Source organism: Lolium perenne, chromosome 5 (genome assembly GCF_019359855.2).
Source record: "Lolium perenne isolate Kyuss_39 chromosome 5, Kyuss_2.0, whole genome shotgun sequence".
In the NCBI taxonomy this organism is placed as follows: domain Eukaryota; kingdom Viridiplantae; phylum Streptophyta; class Magnoliopsida; order Poales; family Poaceae; genus Lolium; species Lolium perenne.
Genome location: NC_067248.2, coordinates 114,529,966 through 114,551,185, shown reverse-complemented (window position 1 = coordinate 114,551,185; position 21,220 = coordinate 114,529,966). Strand labels below are relative to the sequence as shown.

The 21,220-nt window shown below is 43.4% G+C and overlaps 1 protein-coding gene across 1 annotated transcript; it reads left to right on the top strand.

The window, feature by feature from the left end:
* On the top strand, positions 1–6,257 carry LOC127299680 (probable catabolite repression protein creC). The gene is made up of 11 exons (XM_051329690.2): positions 1–285; positions 805–1,119; positions 1,197–1,305; positions 1,394–1,496; positions 2,084–2,171; positions 2,253–2,336; positions 3,942–4,038; positions 4,129–4,216; positions 4,603–4,708; positions 4,803–4,895; positions 5,557–6,257. The coding sequence occupies exons 1-11, from the start codon at positions 112–114 to the stop codon at positions 5,986–5,988; spliced, it is 1,689 nt and encodes a 562-aa protein (XP_051185650.1). The 5' UTR covers positions 1–111; the 3' UTR covers positions 5,989–6,257.
* The last annotated feature ends 14,963 nt before the right edge of the window (positions 6,258–21,220 follow it).

The window sequence follows — 21,220 nt, the reverse complement described above, 5'->3', positions numbered from 1 at the left end:
GTCTCTTCTCCCAAATCGAGCCACCGCTCATCGTCTCTCCCGGGGGAGGACTAAGCACTGTGGCAGGCGATCGCGAGCGGGACTTAGTGCGCGGAGGCGGCGGCACGGGGCATGGCGACGTCGTCTTATTCGTCGTCGTCGGCGACGGCGCCCGGGGGCGGCAGCGCGTCTGCCGGGCTCAAGACCTACTTCAAGACGCCCGAGGGGAGGTACACGCTGCAGTGCGAGAAGGCGCACTCCGCCGCGGTCGTTCACTACAACCACGGCGGGAAGACCGTCTCGCAGGTACCAGTCGGCACCGTTGCGCGAACTGTGGGGATCTAGGTTGGAATTCGGTGTGGGGAATTGGGGTTGCTATCGTGGACCATCTCGGCGGGTTTGTAGCTTTATTGATATTTCGAGTGGTTTTGGTTTGGTGTTTAAGTGAAATCGGATTGTGCTAGGTGCTCCATTGCTAGGACTTCGATCGGCGTTAGTTTCCCGTCACACCTTCTGCTCATGCTGTTGGCTTATAGCTAGAGATGTTATCATGAACGCTTCGTTGCTATGTTGGAATCTCAGTTAGTTCCAGCGTCGGTTGCAGCTATCTCTTTAGTGCAGTACTGTAATTGACTAATTTTGCTCGTCTTACTTTGCACTTGCATAGTTTATGTTGGTGCTATTACTTCACATTTGTTGTTATTTGTAGTAGTAATGTCTTATGCCTTCATTGGCCAAACTGGATTGCCTATTGTGCAGTTATGGAGTCTTGTTTTGTAGTGATGCAAAAAAAAAAGGTTTAGTTATTGATTTGTGATGTGGCAGTTGACGGTGGCATACCTGAAGGAGAGGTCGACTGGCCAAGGCTCCGCACCATCAACACCAAGCTCCAGCAGTGGGATGCGATCGGCGGCAGCAAGGCTGCTGGGCACCGGGAATGGTGGCCGGGCACTTAGCTTCGTTGGGGGCAATGGTGTCAGTCGGGCTGTGTCTGGAAGCAGCCGTATGGGAGGAAGCCTAGGTACTTCTACAAGCCTTGGCGGATCGCAAGCTGTACCAAACTATGATGGCAAGGGTGCATACATCATCTTCAACTCTGCTGATACACTATTCATCAGTGACCTGAATTCCCAGGACAAGGTCTTTAATTTTTTTACTGGGTGCATGCTAAAGTGAAGTTTTACGATTGGTTCTGACCAGCTGGTTACTTTTACTAGGATCCCGTAAAGTGCATGCATTTTACCAACTCGAACCCGTTGTACCACGCATTCGACTCGGAGGCCAAGGAGGGGCATGACTTGATAATTGGGATGGGATCGGGGGATGGTTAGTGCAGTATTTGTCAGCTTGATTTTCCACTCCAAAATGGACTTTGCATAATAATAATAGGTTTTATTGCACGTCCATTATGCAGTCTATTCAATGTCGCTGAGGCAACAGTTACAAGAACCTGGGAGGAAGCCTGTTGCAGCCCAACACTATAATAAGGGTGATAAAGATGGAATGAACTTAAGCAGGCATGTTTTAATTTTCATTACTCATTCATGCCATCCATGTCATATATGAATCAGTATTTCCTCTGAAAACCGTCATCTTGCTTGTTTGTTTCACTATCTTGTGATTTAACATATAAGATGTCATCAAGTATGCGTAGATACAGATACATCACTCTGGTATAATGTGATGACACGAGAACCCATAATTTTTTTCCAATTCGGTCACATCGCTCTTAAGTATCAGATATATGGGAATTCTTTTTTTGGAGTTAGCAAAGTTATCTTCCCTCACAAGGACTCCCAAAGCATTGAACGAATTTAAAACACAATAGAGTCTGGTTGGGACATTGAAACACTTCAACAGTTGAGCAATATTTGACTCCAGCAATCTATGGTAAGGCAATGGTCTATATTCTGGAGACAGAAGAACGACCTGATTTCCTTGTATGTTCATCACCTGGTGTCCCATGGTGGGCGGCTTCTAACTTGAGTCGGCATGACTGTAATATAAGCAGAACACTGCTAGGATATTGGTTCTTGAATATGCTTATCCGCACTTATTATTTTAGTTAATTCTCCTATTGACTTCTCAATACTTATTTTTGCAGCCGTTGCACGTCTGTTGCTTGGGTTCCGGAACATGAAGGCATTTTCGTTGTTAGCCATTCTGATGGAAATTTGTATGTGTATGATAAAGTGAGCAATGATCATAATGGAATTTCGCATTCATAAATATTCGGGTTGATGTTTGAACTGATGTATGTTATTTACATTCAGTCCAAAGATGGAAGCACTGAGTGTACATTTCCAGCTATAAAGGATCCAGCTCAGTTGATGGTTTCACATGCAAAGTCGAGTAAGGTATTTTAGGCATTTCAGTATTGGTTCCTTAAAGCACATTATTTTGCTCAAGTTAGTTGATTTATTTTAAGGAAAGAAACTTTGTTGGCATGAAACTGTGGTTTGGCCATCTTATTACATACAGTATAGTTTGTTGACATTAGTCTAGCATTGTTAACGTCAAACATATCTTGATGCAATGGGCATCCTTGTTCTTTCTTACACAAAATACGGAGGTAGAAATGCAAATGGCTAAACAGTGATACTACCAATATAAATTCGCCAAAAACTCTGTGCAGACAAATCTGAAATGAAGAAGAGAGTTCACAATTAAAAATGGCTTATAAGATTCTGATTACCAATGTATGCTTAAGTGCAAAGAGTAGACATGCTAATTTAGTCCTTCGTTTTTCTTTATTCTTGCATTTAAGATGCTGGGTGTGGAATAACAAAATGGAATCAGCTAGCTGTCTCCCCTTGCTAGTCTCAACCTGCGAACAGTGTTAATAGTTTTTATCTCTAAGATCTACTTTTGTAATAAGAACTCTACTGCATAGGTGAGCAACAGGTACCGTCATACCAGTAAGCTGATTGCATATATAACAGTGAGTCTTGGGACCTGGGAAATAGTCTCGTTGACCTATGGTTTTTGATATCTTGCAAATGATTCTTGCTGCATAACATTTGTTAGATGAGTTTCTATCAAGCTCGTTGGCTTGTTTGTCTCTTAAAGAATCTGGGACCATGATTATCATTGAATATATCAAAGGAAAATCATGATTGTGGTGGCGGAAAACAAAATGAATGCTCGATTAACTCCACGTGCACGCTCAGCACGACTAGACGGAGCAATTGTATAAGGTCCTTAGGTTCAGCATGGTCTTGGCCGCGAGACCACCAAATGGTGACGCCGGTGGTATGAACCAGAGGTGTGTCCTCCAAAGCTTAGGGAAGCGGCGACCCAGGGAGAGGAGAGAAACGCAAGAGCAGGGATACAGGCATCCCCAGGAGGTCAGGTATGTGGTGGATACGAGGCTGGATGCACTCTTCTCCAGCGATCTTGGTCGACCTGGGCACAGAGAGAGGGGGGAGAGGGAGCAGGGTCAGCAAAATTAGAAGATAGGATATATTAGGTACTTTTTTGCAAAAAAATTGTCTGCGTGGCACCAGTCAGCATGCCACATGGGCAGGTCAAACCCTGTAAGACTTGAGGTGACACACTTAACAAACTTTTAGGACTCAGATATGCATTTTTGTATAACTAGGACTAACTTGACACCCCTTCAATACTTTAAGAACCTCTGGTGTATTTTACTCTTGAATATATCTAAAGGAAAATTAGGTGCTGCCCAGGAGAGCCTACATCCAGAATAAGAGAAAGCGAACATTGTAATGTTCCAAGAAAACAAGATAAGTTTGTGGATGTAGTAGACACAAATATGTAAACATGTAGAATTTCAACCCCCAGTGTTGAAACTAAAAGAACTAGCAATCAATCATGCTCTTCCATGATCTTAGATTTGGTTGGACATTTTATTACTGTATGAAATTTACGGTTTTTTTTTGCAAATTGAACGCCTGATCCCCAGACGCTAAATTGCTGCTCTTGTCTCAAAAACATTACAGAGCAACCCAATTGCTAGATGGCATGTTTGCGATGGTTCCATCAATGCATTTTCCTTTTCTCCAGATGGGGCATACTTAGCAACGGTTGGGCGAGATGGTACTTTCTTTATCCTAGACGTAGACTACAAATTTTGTACTCCTCCATTCTATATTGCTAGCTGGACTAACATCAATGAACCATGTGTAGGTTATTTGAGAGTGTTCGACTTTTCAAAGGAACAACTAATATTCGGTGGGAAAAGTTATTATGGTGCTCTTTTGTGTTGCACCTGGAGGTACATTAATTGAATGTACACTTTGAGTGATTTGATATTTTCCGAACTTCATTGCCATGTTTTCTCCTAGTTATTTTTTAGTTACGTTTATCCATGTTACTCTAAATTTTGTATATACTGATGTCTGTGTTGTATATACTGATGTCTGTGTGGAAGTGAAATTAGACCAATTGTATTGCTTTATTCCGTTGGCCGTGAGCTATGCATTGAAGTGTCTCTCTACCATCTTATGAGTTCTCTGGTCTCTGATTTTTTATCTTCTATTTTTCCACATTTCTATGGGTTTGTCAATTATGAGTATTTATTTTGGTGGATCAATGGAGAATGATGCAGAAATGAGTATGGCCCATTTTCTGACCTAATTTGACTGTGGTCTGCTTTTCCAGCTCAGATGGCAAATATCTATTGACAGGTGGCGAAGATGATCTTGTTCAGGTATGGAGCATGGACAACAGAAAGATTGTTGCATGGGGTGAAGGGCATAATTCTTGGGTATTAATTTGATTTCCTCTCAACTTTTTCAATGTCTTAATGTTTGCTTTCAAAAGTTGTTATTTGAGGACAGGGGTAATTCTTTTGTAAACAGGTTAGTGGAGTTGCTTTTGATCCATATTGGTCCCCACCAAATTCTGATGGAACAGAAGAAAATGTTGTGTATCGTTTTGGTTCTGTTGGTCAGGTATATGAATTTTGTACAGCTGAATCATAGCTTGAACTTATATGGGATATCCATTATATTGAAAATATGTACTACTCAATACTCATCGTTAATAAATGCATGCATGGCTTATCTTGTAACTTCTAGATACAAGCATAAGTGAAGTCTAGGAGTAACCTTAAAATACTTACCTTTTCATTTTGTTTCTTGCTCACTGGATTTTTTGGGAGACCTTCAGTTAATGAACTGTTGGCATGTTCCTGCTATTCTATGAAGCACCGATACGGTGAGATGGATACGGCGATAAGGGGCTAATGAACTGTTGGCATGTTCCTGCTGTTCTACGAAGCTGCTGTTCAGTGTTATTATGCTTATGGCAGCTGCAGGATATTAAACTGATCACACTACTTATGTACTCCTAGTTAGATGCTTTTTTCTTACTCTGACTTATGCCAATATTTCCTATGGATGTTGATGAACTTAACCATTTAATGTTATTTTACCTTACAATAATTTGTGTTTAGAAGATCTTCTTTTGTTAGAACTAGGTGATCTGTTATCAATTCATGCCTTAGCACATGATTGATTATAACTATCAGATAAATAGGCCCAGTTTTCTTAGATTTGCTTTTTGCTGACATTATTTACTGCTGACATAAATTTTCACCATCTCATACTCTAGGATACCCAATTGCTTCTGTGGGATTTGGCAATGGATGAGATTGTTGTCCCGCTACGCCATCCCTCAGGTGGTTCGCCAACATTTGGCAGTGGGAGCCCTTCTGCACACTGGGACAATGTATGCCCTCCAACAGGTATTCTTCAACCGTCTCCAAGAATGCGACACGTGCCGAAGCTTTCACCCCTTATTGCCCATCGCGTACACACGGACCCCCTGTCTGGTCTGGCGTTCAGCACTGAAACAATCCTCACCATTTGCCGCGAGGGACTAGTCAAAATCTGGGTCAGACCTGGCCACGGTGAAAGCAATCAACGGCCGAATTCTTCCGAGTTAGCTTTAAGCCATACCGCTTCAAAGGATAGGGCAATCACATCATCGAATAAATCAAGCGGTTCCAGCTTCAAGCAACCTTCATCCCTTCTCCTGACATAGCCGTGTGTTTCTCTTCTGGGCATCTTTCCCTTTGTTATCCTGGTTCATCCGTGGGCTCGGTTTCTTACTAACACAATGATTGATGAGACGGACTCAAAAGAGGCTGCTGGGGATGAAGGCGCAGTAATATAGCTGTAAATGTTCCTTGGTTGCAGGTATACAGCAATGCTAGTGCTGCCACTTGTGTGGCACAAAAGAATAACAGAACAAGCCCCTGTACATATACGTGTAGTCCGAGTTAACTAATACAAGTTCAATGTTATATATTACTCAATGTACCAAAAGACAATGGATGTCGCTCTTGGCTGCTGGTATCTTATGCTTTGTAACCGAAACTGTTAGCGGTTTACTTACTCTGGCATCGACTCCGTATCGACGTATCGTACATATTCTGAATACGCTAATTCTATTTAGCTATTGAATGTGCTGTAAATTTGTGAGCAAATGGATATACTTTGCCAGTCTGTACTGTAAGATTGAAGGATCGGCAGCATGTGTCTGCCTATAAAAAAGATGCAGACTAAATTTATGGTTTTAAGAATAAATAAATTGAAAAGCTGGCAGACTGAGTACTGTAGGATAACATTTTTTCTCAGACTATCAAATTAGCCGACTGCCTTTCTTTTTGGGTATAAAGTATTTTCCCAAGTATGTAAATGAAATATGATCGTATTGTGATCTAAATATATATCCGAAGGACCAGTTTGTGGAATCTACGTTCTGTAACATTGCTTTGTATCGTCTGTACTGGATGTCCATGGAACTCACCTCATACGTACTGCTGGTCTCATTACATACAAACAAGCCATCATCACATCTGTTGATAGTTCAGACTTCAGTGATCAACCAAGGGGCTGGGCTCATGGCAGCTATTACCTCCGTTCCGAAATATAAGCTTTTCTAAAAAGGCTCGTCTCTTAGGGTGTGTTCGGTTCCAGAACCAAGTAGAATGGAACGGAACCGTTCCACACCTAGAGTCAATTCTTGTGTTCGGTTGTGGAATGGAACAGAACCAAGTGGTTCCTCGAAAGGGAATATTCTCCCCATATGCGGAATGCACCCATTCCACCGAATTGGTGGAACGGCTGTTACTTAGCCGCTATTAATTACAAAGCACTTCAGTAGTCCAACCGAAAAATAATTAGCCGTTGTTAATTACGATTTTGAGATTAAAAAAGCCGTTTGCCACTATTAATTACGATTTTGAGACAAAATATTAAACTTTAATCTCATTCCGTTCTACTCTCCAAATCCCCCCAACCGAACAAAAAAATAATATTAATTACGATTTTGAGATGAAAAGGCAATTAAGCGCTGTTAATTACGATTTTGAGATTTTAAAAGGCTATTTGCCATTGTTAATTACGATTTTGAGACAAAAGTTTAGTTTAACCACATTTCGTTCTGCTCTCCAATTCTTCCAACCGAACAAAAAACAGTACCATTCCGTTCCTCCTTTTTATCCAAACCGAACGCGGGGATGGAACCATTCCATTCCTCTGGAACGGAACCATTCCATTCCATCCCACACCGTTCCAGAACCGAACACACCCTTACACTTCGATCTTTTCGCATCCGATCAAACCCTGCACCTTTTTTTCTTTTGCATGATTAGGATCGGGGCTGATACTCCCGGGAGATGAGTCCAAATCTTTCTGACTTCCATCGTATCATCACTCCCTCCAGACTCCCGTGTATATTATACTAGTTGAATGCCCGTGCGTTGCTACGGTTTCATCTTGTTCACCATTTCAATGTTTGTTTTTAAATTATATTAGAAGAAAAAGATATAACTATATTTTATGATACACATAATAATTACATAAGAGCATCATGATTAGAGACCGAAAACTTGCTTCCAACCCTAAGAAACTTCAACATTATTGAGAACGGTAAAAAAACATTCCAGCATAGTGCCTAAATTGCTCACAATTTCTAAAAGAAAATTTTGGAGTCCCAACCGCTGGCCGCCAACCCACCCCCTTATCATCGTGCCTAAACGGTAAAAAGTAATTGCCATATATCATAGATCCAACTGTTGGCCGCAAACCCCACCCCCTTATCATCGCCCTTAGTTCAGCTGGAGAGGAACGTCCTAGGCATGGTTGGTCACTCCCTGCCATTAGCGTGTATGTCATCTTGCCGATTGAAGAAACCCTACGAGCTCCATCGCCTCCGCCGCATGTCCGTGCTACCCTTGATGACACAAACGCGCTTGCGCGAGGCCCTGCCGTAGGAGTTCCTTCCGGCGATCAATGCCAAACAATGAGATTCGTCACCCATCCATCACGAGCCCATGAGATATCGTCACGACCCTGGTCATCGGGACCTTGTTGTACCTGGCGACACATTGTATTGAGACGATACCTCCAATACATAGATAGAGGTGCGAGTACACTAATATTTTACGGAGAAGCTGCACCGGAGAACAACACATTTTCCTCATAATATTTTTCTCTCTCATGAGAACTGGTTTTTAGAAGTCATTTTTGGAACTCTTAGGCCCAAGCATCCAACGTCCTCCTCTTTCAGAAGTCATATTTCGGACTCTTGGCTCTGAACCCATGATATTTTATTTTTTTAGGGTCTACTTTGTCATATTAATCGTGCCGCGATCAAATGGGATATGGGAAGGATTGTCCTGGAGACTGACTCGTCTATATTGGCCTGTGCGGTGCAAGGCACATATTATGACTTGTCGCCTGAAGGTGTTATATTCCGAGATATACGTGCCTCACTTCGTCTAAATTTCATCTCGGTCGAGGTGGCCCATGTGCCACAAATATGTAATGTTGATGCTCATCTTTTAGCTGCTTTTGGTGCAAATCAGCACGAGATTCGGTTGTTATGGCCGGATGTTGTACTTGACGATGTAAACGTTGTGGTGGCCAGCGAGTCTGCTGAGCTTCATTAATGGAATCGCGCTGTTGCAGGTCAAAATAAAAAGATGAAGCATTCACATAGCTTGGTCCATTCATGCCGTTGTCATTCTTGAACTTTGATTAAATTGTATTTTAATTACCACCACCTGTCCACCTTAGTACTACAGTCAAGAGGACATGGTGCAACGTGCATTCGTCTCCTCTCATTCTCATGAAGAAACTGTTTCCCCCGGTGATAATAGAATTAGGTCACCCATGATAAGTATTTTTTAAAAATTACAAAGCGGATTTACTCCCCAATTGGATTAAGAATATAAAAACATACTACTACAAACTAAAATAAAAGGAAAAAAACTCCAACAGACAACATTTCAGGAAGTCAGCGTAACATTCCTATATGTCCAAAAAAACGAAAGATAGTTGTCCTGCACACAATGGTACACACAAGTCGCATGGGGAAGTTAACTATGCTCTGCATGGCACATCCGAAACATCCCTTTCTAGTGAGACGCTCATGGTGAAGTTGAAATAGCAAGTCTGGTAACATGCTCCAAACATCAAGATGGAGGCACAATGTCGCCAACGGTCAACCTTGACCTATTTTAAATACCGCACAACCACGAGTCTTTGGGATCCTTACCAAAGAGCACATGCAACGTACGATGTTACTGCATCAGTTAAGAATAATTTCTCTAATGGTTAATTATGTGACTGACAAACATCATCATGAATCCACATAGTGACTATTGCGATTACTCAATGCAAGTCTCAACCAACAAAAACCTATTGTTTAATGATATTTTTTTGCTAAATTTCAAGAAAGCGGAGAAACATGCTTACCCACTACCTAATTTTCTACATTCTGATGAACAAAAAACCAATTGGTTGCCAAATTTCAAGAAAGTAGGTTGCAACCATTTTACATCAAATATATCATCAGTTTCCCATTTCAAAATCATTCATGAAAAGTGTGCAGCGAAAACTCATCAGCCGAATTGGTGGAATGTGGTGGAACGGCTGTTACTTAGCCGCTATTAATTACAAAGCACTTCAGTAGTCCAACCGAAAAATAATTAGCCGTTGTTAATTACGATTTTGAGATTAAAAAAGCCGTTTGCCACTATTAATTACGATTTTGAGACAAAATATTAAACTTTAATCTCATTCCGTTCTACTCTCCAAATCCCCCCAACCGAACAAAAAAATAATATTAATTACGATTTTGAGATGAAAAGGCAATTAAGCGCTGTTAATTACGATTTTGAGATTTTAAAAGGCTATTTGCCATTGTTAATTACGATTTTGAGACAAAAGTTTAGTTTAACCACATTTCGTTCTGCTCTCCAATTCTTCCAACCGAACAAAAAACAGTACCATTCCGTTCCTCCTTTTTATCCAAACCGAACGCGGGGATGGAACCATTCCATTCCTCTGGAACGGAACCATTCCATTCTGTAGGATAACGTAGCATAGAAAACAAAAAATTTCCTACGGCGAACACGCAATCCAAGCCAAGATGCAATCTAGAAGACGGTAGCAACGAGGGGATTATCGAGACTCACCCTTGAAGAGATTCCAAAGCCTACAAGAGGAGGCTCTTGTTGCTGCGGTAGACGTTCACTTGCCGCTTGCAAAAGCGCGTAGAAGATCTTGATCACGATCGGTTCCGGCGCCACGAACGGGCAGCACCTCCGTACTCGGTCACACGTTCGGTTGTTGATGAAGACGACGTCCACCTCCCCGTTCCAGCGGGCAGCGGAAGTAGTAGCTCCTCTTGAATCCGACAGCACGACGGCGTGGTGTCGGTGGCGGTGGAGAAATCCGGCGGAGCTTCGCTAAGCGTGCGGGATATGGTGGAGGAGCGGGGCGCTAGGGTTTGGGGAGAGGGGGTGGCCGGCCACTATAGGGGGCGGCCAAGCTTGAGGCTTTGGTGTGGCCGGCCCCCTCCCCTTGGCCCTCTATATATAGGTGGAAGCTCCAAGTGTTGGACTACAAGTCTTCGAATAAGACCCGAACCCAAAACCTTTCATATGGTGGGAAACCTTCCCAAGCTAGGATTCCCACTAGAGGTGGGAATTCCACCTTCCATAAGGGGGGGTTGGCCGGCCCCTAAGGGGGAGTCCACTTGGGACTCCTCCCCCACTAGGGTTGGCCGGCCATGGAGGTGGAGTCCCTTGTGGACTCCACCTTCCTTGGTGGTTTCTTCCGGACTTTTCTAGAACCTTCTAGAACCTTCCATAGAACCTTCCGCGACATTTTATTCACATAAAATGACATCCTATATATGAATCTTATTCTCCGGACCATTCCGGAACTCCTCGTGATGTCCGGGATCACATCCGGGACTCCGAACAATTATTCGAACTCCATTCCATATTCAAGTTCTACCATTTCAACATCCAACTTTAAGTGTGTCACCCTACGGTTCGCGAACTATGCGGACATGGTTGAGTACTCACTCCGACCAATAACCAATAGCGGGATCTGGAGATCCATAATGGCTCCCACATATTCAACGATGACTTTAGTGATCGAATGAACCATTCACATACGATACCAATTCCCTTTGTCACGCGATATTTTACTTGTCCGAGGTTTGATCATCGGTATCACACTATACCTTGTTCAACCTCGTCTCTTGACAAGTACTCTTTACTCGTACCGTGGTATGTGGTCTCTTATGAACTTATTCATATGCTTGCAAGACATTAGACGACATTCCACCGAGAGGGCCCAGAGTATATCTATCCGTCATCGGGATGGACAAATCCCACTATTGATCCATATGCCTCAACTCATACTTTCCGGATACTTAATCCCACCTTTATAACCACCCATTTACGCAGTGGCGTTTGATGTAATCAAAGTACCTTTCCGGTATAAGTGATTTACATGATCTCATGGTCATAAGGACTAGGTAACTATGTAATAAAAGCTTATAGCAAATAACTTAATGACGTGATCTAATGCTACGCTTAATTGGGTGTGTCCATTACATCATTCATACAATGATATAACCTTGTTATTAATAACATCCAATGTTCATGATTATGAAACTAATCATCTATTAATCAACAAGCTAGTTAAGAGGCTTACTAGGGACTCTTTGTTTGTTTACATATCACACATGTATCAATGTTTCGGTTAATACAATTATAGCATGGTATATAAACATTTATCATAAACATAAAGATATATAATAACCACTTTTATTATTGCCTCTTGGGCATATCTCCAACAGTCTCCCACTTGCACTAGAGTCAATAATCTAGATTACATTGTAAGGTACCTAACACCCATGGCATTAGGTGTTGGTCATGCTTTGCCCTAGGGAGAGCTTTAGTCAACGGATCTGCTACATTCAGATCAGTGTGTACTTTGCAAATCTTTACTTCTCCATCTTCGATGTACTCGCGAATCGAGTGGTAACGCAGCTTGATATGCTTCAGCCTCTTGTGTGACCTTGGTTCTTGTGCATTGGCGATGGCACCCATGTTGTCACAGTAGATGACTAGTGGGTCCAATGCACTAGGAACCACACCGAGCTCTACAATGAACCTCTTCATCCATACCGCTTCTGATGAAGCCTCTGAAGCCGCTATGTACTCCGATTCTGTTGAGGATTTCGCCACCGTGCAATCGCTTCGAGCTTGCCCACCATCTGCAGACACCATTCAATATAAACACGTACCCAGATTGTGACTTAGAGTCATCAGGATCAGTGTTCCAACTTGCATCGGTGTAACTTGTTACAACGAGCTCTTGGTCACCTCCATAACAAAGAAACATATCCTTAGTTCTTTTCAAGTACTTCAGGATATTCTTGACCGCTGTCCAGTGTTCCAGTCCCGGATCACTTTGATATCTGCGAGTCAAACTAACGGCATGTGCTATATCCGGTCTTGTACATAGCATGGCATACATGATAGAGCCTCTCGCCGAGGCATAGGGGATCTGACTCATCCTTTCTCTTTCTTCTGCCGTAGCCGGTCCTTGAGTCTTACTCAAGACCTTGCACAGTAACATAGGTAAGAATCCTTTCTTACTTTCGTCCATTCTAAACTTCTTCAGAATCTTGTCCAGGTATGTACTCTGTGATAGCCCTATTAGACGTCTTGATCTATCTCTATAAATCTTGATGCCTAATATGTATGATGCTTCACCAAGGTCTTTCATTGAAAAACTATTATTCAAATAACCCTTTACCTTTGCTTAATAGTTCTATATCATTCCCAATCAATAATATGTCATCTACATATAATATCGGGAATGCTCTGAGCTCCCACTCACTTTCTTGTAAATACAGGCCTCTCCATGACACTTTGTATAAACCCGAAGTCTTTGATCACCTTATCAAAACGTCGGTTCCAACTTCTCGATGCTTGCTTCGGTCCATAGATTGAACGCTGAAGTTTGCATACTTTGTCGGCATTTTTAGGATCGACAAAACCTTTGGGTTGTACCATATACAACTCTTCCTCAATGTCTCCATTAAGGAACGCCGTTTTGACATCCATCCTGCCAAATCTCATAATCGAAAAATGCAGCTATTGCTAACAAAATCCTCACAGATTTTAGCTTCGCTACAGGTGAGAAAGTCTCATCGTAGTCAACACCTTGAATTTGTCGGAAACCCTTTGCGACAAGTCGAGCTTTATAGACAAGTAATATTACCATCGGCATCTGTTTTTCTTTTGAAGATCCATTTATTCTCGACAGCCTTGCGGCTATCGGGTAAGTCTACCAAAGTCCATACTTTGTTATCATACATGGATCCTATTTGGATTTCATGGCTTCTTGCCATTTGTTGGAATCTGGGCTCATCATCGCTTCTTCATACGTCGCGGGGTCTTCATCATTGTTATCCACAATCATGACATTTAGACAAGGATCATACCAACTGAGTGGCACGATCCCTTGTCGATCTGCGAGGTTCAAAGTAGCTGTCTCATTTGAAGTTTCATGATCATTATCATTAGCTTCCTCTGTTGCCGGTGTAGGTGGTACAGGAACATTTTCCGGTACTGCGCTACTCTGATCAACGAGTAGAGATTCTTCAATCTCATCGAGTTCTACTTTTCTTCCAGTCACTTCTTTAGTGAGAAATTCTTTCTCAAGAAAGGTTCCGTTCTTAGCAACAAAGATCTTGCCTTCGGATCTGTGATAGAAAGTGTACCCTATAGTTTCCTTAGGGTATCCTATGAAGACGCATTTCTCCGCTTTGGGTTCTAGCTTGTCCGGTTGTAACTTTTTTACATAGGCTTCGCAACCCCAAACTTTTAGGAACGACAGCTTAGGTTTCTTATTAAACCATAATTCATACGGCGTCGTTTCAACGGATTTTGATGGTGCTCTATTTAAAGTGAATGCGGCTGTCTCTAATGCATAACTCCAAAATGATAACGGCAAATCAGTAAGAGACATCATAGAACGAACCATATCTAAGAGAGTTCGATTACGACGTTCGGACACACCGTTTCGTTGTGGTGTTCCCGGCGGTGTCAATTGTGAAAGTATTCCGCATTTCTTTAAATGCATGCTAAACTCATAACTCAGATATTCACCTCCACGATCTGATCGTAGAAATTTAATCTTCTTGTTACGTTGATTTTCTACTTCACTTTGAAATTCCTTAAACTTCTCGAAAGTTTCGGATTTATGTTTCATTAAATAGATATACCCATATCTACTCAAATCATCTGTGAAGGTTAGAACATAACGATAACCACCGCGCGAGGCTACACTCATTGGTCCACATACATCAGTATGTATGATTTCCAATAAGTCTGTAGCTCGTTCCATAATACCAGAAAATGGAGTCTTAGTCATTTTTCCCATTAGACATGCTTCGCATCTATCAAGTGACTCAAAGTCAAGTGATTCAAGTAATCCATCAGTATGGAGTTTCTTCATGCGTTTCACTCCAATATGACCAAGACGACAGTGCCACATATAAGTAGAATTATCATTCAATTTAATTCGCTTAGCATCAATGTTATGTATATGCGTATTACTACTATCGAGATCTAACAGAAATAAGCCATTCTTTTGTGGTGCTCGACCATAAAAGATATTATTCATAAAAATAGAACAACCATTATTCTCAGACTTGAATGAATAACCGTCTTGCATTAAACAAGATCCAGATATAATGTTCATGCTCAACGCAGGTACATAATAACAATTATTTAGGCTTAAAACTAATCCCGAAGGTAGATGTAGAGGAAGTGTCCCGACTGCGATCACATTGACCTTGGATCCGTTTCCAACGCGCATCATCACTTCATCTTTCAGCAGTTGTCGTTTATTCTTTAGTTCCTGTTTCGAGTTACAAATATGAGCAACCGAACCAGTATCAAATACCCAGGTACTAGAACGAGAACTAGTGAGATAAACATCTATAACATGTATATCAGATATACCTTCTTTCTTCTTCTTGACAAGGCCGCTCTTCAGATCCTCCAAATACTTGGAGCAATTACGCTTCCAGTGTCCCTTCTCCTTGCAGTAATAGCACTCAGCATCAGGCTTAGGGCCGTTCTTAGGTTTCATAGGAGGCGTGGCAGCTTTCTTGCCACCCTTCTTGAATTTTCCCTTAGACTTGCCCTGTTTCTTGAAACTGGTGGTCTTGTTGACCATCAACACTTGGTGCTCTTTCTTGATCTCAATCTCAGCAGCTTTTAGCATGCCAAAGAGTTCAGGAAACTCCTTGTTCATGTTCTGCATATTGTAGTTCATCACAAAGTTCTTGTAACTTGGTGGCAGTGATTGAAGGACACGATTAATCCCCAGTCTGTTAGGAATCACTATTCCCAAGTCACTGAGTTTCTTCGCATGCCCGGTCATAACGAGCATGTGCTCACTGATGGAGCTGCCTTCTTCCATCATACAGCTGAAAAAATGTTTCGATGCTTCATAGCATTCCACGGCCGCATGAGTCTCAAAAATAGTCTTCAACTCTTTCATCAACTCATGAGGATCGTGGTGCTCAAAACGTTTTTGAAGATCGGATTCCAGACTGCATAAGATGGCACACTGAACTTGAGAGTACCGAGTTTTCCGAGTCGCGTAAACATTCTTTACTTCATCGGTTTCAGTTTCTGCTGGAGGGTCACCTAGCGGTGCATCAAGCACATATTGCAGATTTCCGCCATTGAGGAAGATCCTCACATGACGGAACCAGTCGGTGAAGTTGCTACCGTTGCTCTTAAGCTTTTCTTTCTCTAGGAACTGGTTAAAATTGATTGGGGACGCCATATCTACAACATATTTGCAATAGTTTAGACTAAGTTTATGACAAATTGAGTTCAAATTTTAATTCAACATAATTAAAAATCTAGGTGAACTCCCACTCAAAACAATATCCCTCGCATTGTCTTAGTGATCACATGAACCAAATCCATCGCACCTCAAATCGATCATCACGAGAAAAGGTGTAATTTCAATGGCAAACACTCAAAGTGTTCATCATATCAATCATATGATTCATGCTCTACCTTTCGGTATCACGTGTTCCGAGACCATGTCTGTACATGCTAGGCTCGTCAAGGCCACCTTAGTATCCGCATGTGCAAAACTGTCTTGCACCCGTTGTATGTACTTATCGAATCTATCACACCGATCATCACGAGATGCTTGAAACGATAAGACTTGATAACGGTGCTACTAAGGATGAACACTTTATTATCTTGAGATTTTAGTGAGAGGGATCATCTTATAATGCTAAATCGCGATCTAAGCAAAATAAGATGCATAAAAGGATTAACATCACATGCAGTTCATATGTGATATGATATGGCCCTTTTGTCTTTGCGCCTTTGATCTTCATCTCCAAAGCACGGACATGATCTCCATCATCAACGGGCATGATCTCCATCATCGTCGGCGAAGCACCAAGGTCAATGGCGCCGTCTTCATGATCGTCCTCCATGTAGCAACTATTACAACTACTTTGAAATACTACTCAACATGAAATTTAAAGACAACCATAAGGCTCCTGCCGGTTGCCACAATACAATAATGATCATCTCATACATATTCATCATCACATTATGGCCATATCACATCACCAAACCCTGCAAAAACAAGTTAGACGTTCTCTAATTTGGTTTGCATATTTTACGTGGTTTAGGGTTTTCGAGTAAGATCCAATCTACCTACGAACATGAACCACAACGGTGATACTAGTGTTGTCAATAGAAGAGTAAATTGAATCTTCACTATAGTAGGAGAGACAGACACCCGCAAAGCCACTTATGCAATACAAGTTGCATGTCAAGCGTGGAGCAAATCTCATGAACGCGGTCATGTAAAGTTAGCCCGAGCCGCTTCATCCCACTATGCCACAAAGATGCAAAGTACTCAACTAAAGATAACAAGAGCATCAACGCCCACAAACCATTGTGTTCTACTCGTGCAACCATCTATGCATAGACACGGCTCTGATACCACTGTAGGATAACGTAGCATAGAAAACAAAAATTTTCCTACGGCGAACACGCAATCCAAGCCAAGATGCAATCTAGAAGACGGTAGCAACGAGGGGATTATCGAGACTCACCCTTGAAGAGATTCCAAAGCCTACAAGAGGAGGCTCTTGTTGCTGCGGTAGACGTTCACTTGCCGCTTGCAAAAGCGCGTAGAAGATCTTGATCACGATCGGTTCCGGCGCCACGAACGGGCAGCACCTCCGTACTCGGTCACACGTTCGGTTGTTGATGAAGACGACGTCCACCTCCCGGTCCAGCGGGCAGCGGAAGTAGTAGCTCCTCTTGAATCCGACAAAGACGACGGCGTGGTGTCGGTGGCGGTGGAGAAATCCGGCGGAGCTTCGCTAAGCGTGCGGGATATGGTGGAGGAGCGGGGCGCTAGGGTTTGGGGAGAGGGGGTGGCCGGCCACTATAGGGGGCGGCCAAGCTTGAGGCTTTGGTGTGGCCGGCCCCCTCCCCTTGGCCCTCTATATATAGGTGGAAGCCCCAAGTGTTGGACTACAAGTCTTCGAATAAGACCCGAACCCAAAACCTTCCATATGGTGGGAAACCTTCCCAAGCTAGGATTCCCACTAGAGGTGGGAATTCCACCTTCCATAAGGGGGGGTTGGCCGGCCCCTAAGGGGGAGTCCACTTGGGACTCCTCCCCCACTAGGGTTGGCCGGCCATGGAGGTGGAGTCCCTTGTGGACTCCACCTTCCTTGGTGGTTTCTTCCGGACTTTTCTAGAACCTTCTAGAACCTTCCATAGAACCTTCCGCGACATTTTATTCACATAAAATGACATCCTATATATGAATCTTATTCTAGGACCATTCCGGAACTCCTCGTGATGTCCGGGATCACATCCGGGACTCCGAACAAATATTCGAACTCCATTCCATATTCAAGTTCTACCATTTCAACATCCAACTTTAAGTGTGTCACCCTACGGTTCGCGAACTATGCGGACATGGTTGAGTACTCACTCCGACCAATAACCAATAGCGGGATCTGGAGATCCATAATGGCTCCCACATATTCAACGATGACTTTAGTGATCGAATGAACCATTCACATACGATACCAATTCCCTTTGTCACGCGATATTTTACTTGTCCGAGGTTTGATCATCGGTATCACACTATACCTTGTTCAACCTCGTCTCTTGACAAGTACTCTTTACTCGTACCGTGGTATGTGGTCTCTTATGAACTTATTCATATGCTTGCAAGACATTAGACGACATTCCACCGAGAGGGCCCAGAGTATATCTATCCGTCATCGGGATGGACAAATCCCACTATTGATCCATATGCCTCAACTCATACTTTCCGGATACTTAATCCCACCTTTATAACCACCCATTTACGCAGTGGCGTTTGATGTAATCAAAGTACCTTTCCGGTATAAGTGATTTACATGATCTCATGGTCATAAGGACTAGGTAACTATGTAATAAAAGCTTATAGCAAATAACTTAATGACGTGATCTAATGCTACGCTTAATTGGGTGTGTCCATTACATCATTCATACAATGATATAACCTTGTTATTAATAACATCCAATGTTCATGATTATGAAACTAATCATCTATTAATCAACAAGCTAGTTAAGAGGCTTACTAGGGACTCTTTGTTTGTTTACATATCACACATGTATCAATGTTTCGGTTAATACAATTATAGCATGGTATATAAACATTTATCATAAACATAAAGATATATAATAACCACTTTTATTATTGCCTCTTGGGCATATCTCCAACACATTCCATCCCACACCGTTCCAGAACCGAACACACCCTTACACTTCGATCTTTTCGCATCCGATCAAACCCTGCACCTTTTTTTCTTTTGCATGATTAGGATCGGGGCTGATACTCCCGGGAGATGAGTCCAAATCTTTCTGACTTCCATCGTATCATCACTCCCTCCAGACTCCCGTGTATATTATATAGTAGAAACATGAGCTTAATTTGGAAGCAAGTGTGTATGTGTGTGAAGTTTTGTGTATCCAGTGCTATTTAGTATCGTCGATGAACTACAAGACTAGCATGATGACTACCGTCTCACTTCAGGGGAAGCATACTAAAACAATCATTCGCCCAATTTGGTTATGTAAGCTGATATGAACTTTTGACTTTTGAGTGTGGATTTCAATTTGTAAAATAGCCGGCTACCCACGGGCATGACTATGCATAGAGAACCAACAACTGAATATTCGTAGTGAGCACAAGGTGGTAACGCCGGTGCATGAACCATCAATGGCTAAATACAAGGAATAAGTTAACCCTCGTCTATAAAATTGTTGCAACGATTTTGAACATGTCCATGTAGCAAAAAAAATCTACGTATATAACATATCCCATTTGGTGCATAAAATCTAAAAAAAAGATTTCAAGATATTCAACATCAAAGTAAGAACATGAAACATATGTGAATAACGCAGACAAAACATGGAGCACATTCGGCAACAGGTAAAATTCTCTTTGAAATACCCCCTGAATCATTGCAGCAAGGGTATGTGTGCATGCAACAAACATCACATGCACTTGCAGCATGTTAAAACACCATATGTGACGTCAAAAAATCTCAATATCACTAACCTCTCACCATCGACAAATAGATGCATGAACTTTAACGAGAGCTTGCAACCGCATACCAAGTTGGCTGGAGCTCGATTGAGGTCAAATCCAACAACCACAAACAAATCTACTACTAGACGTCATATTCTCTAGGCATGCGTTGCGCAAAGAGCTCAAATTTAAGGCTCCTACTCAAGCTCTACCATGACGGGCGGTGAGGAGTAGTGGACGCTGGAGGGGAAGGAAGGAGGAGTAACACCGAGCGACAACTGGAGGAGCGGTAGAGACCGTAGAGCGAGCGAGTTGGTGAGACGACTCATCGGTTAGCCGAATCATTTGGTTGGATGATTAGATCATTTACATAAAAATATGCAAACCTTATGTGTCTCAAAAGTCAAAGCGAAGAACCCTTTGTGGTTCCTTTGGACTTGGACACCGTATCTGTTGTATGGCGTATGTGGCGTAGGCCCAAACTGCGTAGGCCCAGCACTGCGGCATAAATTGCTATCCCAACCGCAACCGAGCACCGCTGCCTCCCCCACTCCCCTCTCCCGTCGCCGCCGCCCGCACAAATCTCCCAAAACACAACCGCCGCCGCCGCCGCCGCCTGCTCCGTCGCCTCCACCACCACCACCACCACCATCATCTCTGCATCAGAGCGTCGATTCCTAGATCTGAACCGCCTTTCCTCCTCCACCTCCACCATCGAAACCCGCGCGCCTCTCCGGTGCCCGCGCTCGACATCATGGGACGGCGAGGCGGGCGAGGAGGTGGAGGGAGGGGCGGCCAGGGACGAACGGATGAGCGGCCGGGAGGCGCCCGTGACGACAGAGGCGTGCGCGATCGCCGCCCTGAAGGCAGGGGCACGCGGGGCCGCCGGCTCGACCACCGTCCCCCCTACAGCCCTGGCCGCAGCCCCGCCGCGCCTGGCTACCGTCCCCGCCGCAGCTCTCGAAGCCCCTCCCCTGCCTACCGTTCTCGCCGCAGCCCCTCCCCGGTATTCCGCCGTCGCCACAGTCCCCGAGGCCCGTCGCCGCACCGCAGCCGCAGCCGCTCTCCGGCCCACCGCGCGAGGCGTCTGAGGGACGAAGATCCGCCCCGCCACGGGCAAGGGGACTACGGGAGGCCGCCCTACCAGCAGGAGCGCGAGCGCTATGACTACGGTGTTCGTGGCAGACGCAGCCCGAGAGGAGGAGGAGGCCGCGACCGTGGCTCGAGAGGAAGCCACGACGGTCGCAATGAGCGAGGCCTGAACAGGAGCTACGAAGGTCGTGGCGATCACGCAATGAGCGGGA